Source organism: Ornithorhynchus anatinus, chromosome 5, assembly GCF_004115215.2.
Source record: "Ornithorhynchus anatinus isolate Pmale09 chromosome 5, mOrnAna1.pri.v4, whole genome shotgun sequence".
NCBI lineage: Eukaryota > Metazoa > Chordata > Mammalia > Monotremata > Ornithorhynchidae > Ornithorhynchus > Ornithorhynchus anatinus.
In genome coordinates, this window is record NC_041732.1 from 33,289,848 (window position 1) to 33,295,926 (window position 6,079).

Below are 6,079 nucleotides of genomic sequence, written 5' to 3' on the forward strand. Positions count from 1 at the left end.
GGGCCAGGGCCGGGAGGGAAGAGCCTTGCTCTGCCAGAGCTGGAGCCCCAGCCTGACCGGGCCTGGCCCGTGGGAGGAGGAAGGGCTGCTCGTTAATTTGGTGGTGGTGGTGGTGGTGGGGTGGGGGTGGGGGTGAAATGAGGGAGGTGAGAAGAGAGAGGTGAGAACTAGCCTTGATGTTGGCTAATCCCCCCTCCGGGACAAGTTCACCGCCCCCTGAGGGCTGTCTCACACCTACTCCTCCCTCCCGCCGGGAGGGCTGCAGGCCTGGGAAAGGGGAAGTGGGGGCGGGAGGTGGGAAACCCGCTCCAGCTCCTCCACGTCCAGGGGGAAAACCGGGAAGGGGCGGGCAGATAGGAAGAGCCTAGGGGTCGGGGCCGGCCATGGCTTCCCCTCCGAGGCCTGGCCCGGGCCTCCAGAGGAGGAGGCAGGCATGGCCTCGGGCAGGTAGAGAGAGGGTGGCCCCAGGGCTGGGGGGCGGCTCCACCCCTGCAGCCCCCCCCTCCCCCACACACCTGGCCCCGTTATTGTGGTCGGCTTTGCAGCCCAGCAGTGGGTCTGGGTGGGAGTGGGTGTGTATGTGTATATGTCGTGGGGGGGTGGGGGGCGGCTGGAGGAGGAAGAGGAGGTAAGCGTCCCCGGGCCAAATCCCTGTTCTGGCCGCACCAAGGCCAGGTCAATGGGGCACAATGGGGCCCCCCACCGTTCTCTAATCCCCTATTGTGTCCCCTATTCACGTCTGAGCTAACGACAGCTTAGTGGGGGCCTGGTCTGGCTGCCTGGCCTAGTGTGTGTCCCCGTCGGCCTCCCCCGGGCCCTGCTTTCCACCCCCCCCACACGGGGGTAAGAGGGGAAGGAAAGCAGCAGCAGGGAGGGGGTGGGGGTGAGGGGGTAAAAGGGAAGCAGGACTGGCCCTTGCACAGGGCTCTGGGCCCGGACTCAGGCCAGCGCTCGATGACACTCAGCATCGAAAGGCCCACCTTGGGGCTGTCCCATCGGAGAGAGCGCTGCTATTTCTTGCCGGTAAGGGACTGGGCACGGGCCAGCTACCCAGGGATGGGCAACTGCCAGCGGCGGGTAGAGGAAGAATCACAGACAAGTTGCATGGTTTCCCACTCAGCCCCCTGCCTTGTTCACACGTAAGGGAGCCCTGGGGCAGAGGGGAGCAGAGGTACAGAGAAGGGAGGAACGGCACAGCTCACGATGGGGCCGGGACGATGAAGCACCCCTTCCTCACCCACCGGGGCGAGGGGAGGGCTTTAGACCCAGCAGGGGGCAGGCAGCGAGCACTGGGAGGACAGCCAGATGCTGGAGGGCAGGAACTTTGCCCCATGAGGGCAGGGGAGGCTCTGCCCGCTGGTGGGGTTTAGGCACCGCTGTAGGTGGATGAAGCAAGTGCGGGGGGCAGAGGGATGAGGAGAGGAGGTCCCCCATTTCCATAACCCCTCATTTCTTGGCTGCCAGGGCCGGTTTCTTGGCCTTGCCTGATCTTTTTGCCTGCTGAGAGAAGTTTTAGGGTGCATGGTACCCTTGTCCTCAGCCCAGATTCCCCTCCCCCCGCCCTAAGTGCCAAGCGTGTACCGGGCCCTGAGGTAGATGTGAGAATCAGGTAAGACATAGCTCCTGTCCCCCATAACAATTACACTCTGAGTTGGTGGGAGATGGGGTATTGAATGGCCATTGTACAGCTGAGGAAAGTGAGGCACAGAGATGTTAAATGACTTGTCCAAGGGCACAGAAGTGGCACACCCTACCCCCTCCAATTTGCTCCCTGCCCCTTCTACCACGGGGATTCTTACCTGCACAGGGGTGCTGACCTCCTCCACTGTGGCCCTGAGAAGAGGAAAATGAATGGGTGGGGGTTAGGGGGTCCCTCCCTCCTCCTAACCTCAGATCAAAGCAGCCTTGAATCACTCCCTCCAGCTCCAGGGCCAGGAATGGGATGGGGAGAAGTTGGTGATGCCCAGCAGGAGCGGGGGTATTTGAGTTCTCGAGTGCAGTATAACTAATTAAGGGCTTGGGAAAGTACAAAAGAAGCACGGTATGTGGCTTTTGTCCCCATGCATTTTACACTCTCTGAAAGGGGAAACAGAAAAATTCATGATCAGGGAATCAGAATAAAATTGAGTGTTCAATGGCACATGTGCACGCATGCGTACAGACACCCCCTCCACCCCCCTTTCTGAATACACTTCCAGCTCTCACCTCTCTTCCTCTTTTTCCAGCTTCTTCTTCTGGGACAAAGAAGGATAAATTCAACAGTCCAGTCCAAGAGGCACAGTGAAGCCTTAATAATACTTAGGAACAGTGGTATTTGGGAAGTGCTTACTCTGTGCTAAACACTGGAGTAAGATGCAAGATAATCAGGTCAGAGTTTTCCCAATATATCTCATGGACAGGGACTACCAACTCTGTTGTACCATACCCTCCTAATAATAGTAAATGCCATTATTAAGTGCTTACTATGGGCCAAGCACTGTTCTAAGCACTGGGGTACATAGAAGGTAACCAGGTTGTCCACTGTGGGGTTCGCGGTCTTAATCCGCATTTTACACATGAGGTAACAGTCGCAGAAGTTAAGTGACTCGCCCAAAGTCACACAGCTGCCAAATGGCAGAGCCGGGATTAGAACCCACGACCTCTGACTCCCCAGCCCGTGCTCTTCCCACTAAGCTATGTTGCTTAAGTGCTTAGTACAGCGCTTCGCACACAGTAAAAGCTCAATCCATTCGATCGTATTTGAGCGCTTACCGTGCGCCGAGCACCGTACTAGGCGCTCGGAAAGCAACAGATACAGATAATCCCTACCCAACAACGGGCTCCCAGTCAATAAATACCAGTGACTGATTCAGTCCAGGGTGGAGGGAAGAACGGGAATCTTATCTCTGTTTTACAGTTACGGTCCAGCTACGGCAGGGTGGCATAGCACCTGGAAGTCTATTCTGTCCACTTTTGGGAGCTACCTTCTCCATCCATCCAGCACATCCTCCCCTCCCTCCCGTCCATCCAGGGGCAATTCAACAGCCCTGGCAAATGCCAGCCCCTGCCCTGGGGGAGCTACCTAGGGCACCAGTAGTGGCTGGCAAACCGTCTACCAGGCCTGCAGTTCAGACTCTTGTCCCCTTCTCCCAAAGTGGCTCTCCTGGCCTCCTGCCCCCCAGAGCTGCCCGCCCGGCCCGGGACTCACAGCCCACCTTAGCAACACTTGCTTGTTTGTTGGAAGCCGGACGCTTGGCCGTCTTGGGAGGAGACTCCTCCTGAGAGGTCTCCTCTTCCTCTTCTTCTTCCCCCACCTCCTCCTCCTCCTCTTCTTCCTCCTCTTCTTCTTCCTCTTCCTCCCAGGGCACATCTGCCACCACTCGGAGGAAGGGAAGCAGAGAGGCGAGGGAAGTAGTCAGCCCCAGATCTCTTCTCCATCTACACCCACTCACTCCCACAGGAGTGCGATCGCCCAATCTACCTCTCCGGCCCCGACCCCTCTCCCTACTGGCCCGATTACTTTCCGGTTGTGATATTTGCAGACACGCTATATAGTGATCTTCCCCACTGCTCTGGGAAGTGTTCAAATGCCCCGGGGTTAACTCCTGTTCAGACCTGACCCATCCCTCTCACCAGTTCAGCCCTGCCAGCCCTCCCACGCCCACTCTCAGCGGCTCCCTCCCCCCACCGGGACTCGGTACTCACTGGTGATGTCCTGGCCGCTGATGTAGACTGGGCCGGAGCCAGCCCTCAGTCTGAAGGTGACAGGGGGGGTCAGTTCCATTCCCTCCAGGGTGGCCTACGGGGGGGGGGGGGAAGCCAGCAGGTAGAGCTTTGGGGAAGGGGAAGCCTCCTTGACTCCCCTGCCCGCCAACACTTCAGATCTCCAGCCCAGGCCCTGCTGCTCTCTGGACACCAGGTCCGTGTGTGGTGGAGATGGGTGCAGAGAGGAGAGGCCTCAGTGAGCTCTGCTTCCAGGGGCTGAGTGGAACTTGCACTATTTAACTCTCCCTTTCTTGCTCTGACCGAGGGCCCTGCACCAGATTACCCCCCGCCTTTCCCCGCCTTTAGAGTCGGCTCTTCCCTCAGAACCCCTTCCTCCACCGGGTAACAGCCTCCCCTTCCACCAATCCCCTGCCAGCAGGCCCCCAGGGGCTGACTGGCACCAGGCCCCTACCATGGGGAGGACTGAGGGTTGCAATGTGGCAATAGGGATCCTCTTTTCGCTCTCCTCTCCAGGCTTCAGCACGATCTCCACCAGGTTCACCTCATCCTTGGCTTTCTCACCTAGACAGATCTGAGGGGAAAAGAGGCTCATTGTCGGCAGCCTCACGGGCCCTTAGCGTCCTTGCGGAGAGGGCAGTTTTAGGGAGCGAGGGCCACCCCACCTTGGCCAGCAGTCAGTCCTCCCCTCCCACTCTCCACCCGCCCCGCTCCTGCGGTACCCACGGTGCGCAGCGCCAGCTGACGGTCATATTTCCCCACCGGCAGGGAGTCGAAGGTGTAAGAGCGTTTCTCCTGGCTCAGCTCACAGCCTTTAGGAGAAAAAAAGAAAAGCAATAAGGGAATCAGGGTTTGGGGGTCAGGAGAAGGCTAGTTCCTTTGATTCCTTCCTTCACCCCAACTTGTCTTCCTCCCTCCCCAAGTCCACTCATTCCTCTGCTGGGGAATACTACCCAGCTCCTCCCTCTCCTCCAGCCTAACCTCAGTGTGGAAGGCAGGGAATCAATCGTATTTGAGTGTTTATTATGTGCAGTGCTTGGGAGAATACAACAGACACATTCCCTACCCCCAGTGAGCTGACAGTTTAGAAGGGGAGACAGACAATAGAGGCAGCCATGGGGAGGTACCTATTCTTCTCCTCTGGGGTGGAGGGGGGTCTGTCTCCAGCCCTCAGTTTCCCCCCCAGCCAGCAACCCCCAGCGACCAACTCTGCTCACCCCAGATCAGGGACACTGGCTTCTCAGCCTTGCTGCTGCTGCTGCTACTGTTCAGAGGCATCACGCTGGGGGCCTGCAGAGAGAACTGGAGATACTGAACAGGAGAGGTGGGGGGGAGAGAACCCACTCAAGGACAGTACTCTGCCCCAGAGGGGAAAGGCTTTAGCATCATCAGCCCCTCCTTTCCCTCCCAAACCCATTGCTCAACTTTGAGAGCCCTCTAGAAGACAGGGTGAGGGTGCAATTTAGGCCCCCCACCCCACCCACAACAGACCAGTGATAAGGTAAACATCTTCAGTCCACAGCACCCTCTCACCCAATCTCTGCCCCAGTTCAATATGGAAGGCCTCTTGCCCCTCACAGCCCTGCTCCCTCTAACATGTTTCACCCCCGTCCTCAGGCCCAGGGGAGGGAGCAGAGCCCTTCTCACCCTGACCTAAAGAGAAACCGTCTCGTCTCCCTTCCGCAGCTGCCTCCACTTCCACCACCTCCACCTCATTCACCACTCAACGGTAGGTGGGCTTTCAAGGAGGCCTTATGAAGCCCATTTCACCTATTGCAGCTGAGGGCTGTAGGCTGAGATTTGGCCTTAAAGGAGAACAGACCTTCCCCACCTACCCGTGGATCCATAGATCATCTTGAAATGACAGTTGACTCTCACCTCTCCTCACCTCAAAGCCATCCACTGGCTTCCCGTTGCCCTCTGCATTAAGCGAAAACTTCCTGCAATGAGCCTCGAAGCTCTCCACCCACTCCCTCTTTCATCTTCTTCCTAGCTAGATTGTTGGCTTCTTAAGAACAGCGATTGTGTCTGCTTTACCCTATTATTCTCTCCCAAATGTTTAGTACGGGGCTCTGCACAAGTAAGTGCTCAGTAAATAGCAACGGTGAAAATAATGATATTTGTTAAGCATTTTCTATGGGTCAAGCTCAGGAGCTTGACCAACATAAGCAGGTCAGACACAGTCCCTGACCCTCATGGGGCCCACGGACTAAAGAAGAGGGCGAATAGCGAATCCCGGCTCTGCCACTTGTCAGCTGTGTGACTGTGGGCAAGTCACTTAACTTCTCTGGGCCTCAGTTACCTCATCTGTAAAATGGGGATTAACTGTGAGCCTCACGTGGGACAACCTGATTACCCTGTATCTACCCCAGCGCTT

General features: G+C 57.3%; 1 protein-coding gene across 9 annotated transcripts; it reads right to left on the reverse strand.

Moving 5' to 3' along the window:
- Positions 1 to 386: 386 nt before the first annotated feature.
- On the reverse strand, positions 387 to 5,442 carry NPM2 (nucleophosmin/nucleoplasmin 2). Of its 9 annotated transcripts, none has more exons than XM_029064757.2 (9): positions 5,356 to 5,442; positions 4,920 to 4,992; positions 4,429 to 4,514; positions 4,157 to 4,276; positions 3,685 to 3,778; positions 3,195 to 3,349; positions 2,206 to 2,234; positions 1,800 to 1,833; positions 387 to 1,500 (listed from the first exon to the last, which is right to left on the reverse strand). In XM_029064757.2, exons 2-9 carry the CDS (start codon positions 4,978 to 4,980, stop codon positions 1,447 to 1,449), a joined length of 633 nt encoding a protein of 210 aa, XP_028920590.1. In that variant the 5' UTR covers positions 4,981 to 4,992; positions 5,356 to 5,442; the 3' UTR covers positions 387 to 1,446. The 9 variants fall into 9 exon arrangements, with proteins under 9 accessions (XP_028920590.1, XP_028920586.1, XP_028920589.1 ...); XM_029064753.2 differs by having other exon boundaries at positions 3,195 to 3,355; XM_029064756.2 differs by having other exon boundaries at positions 387 to 1,497; positions 2,206 to 2,231; positions 3,195 to 3,358.
- Positions 5,443 to 6,079: the final 637 nt, after the last annotated feature.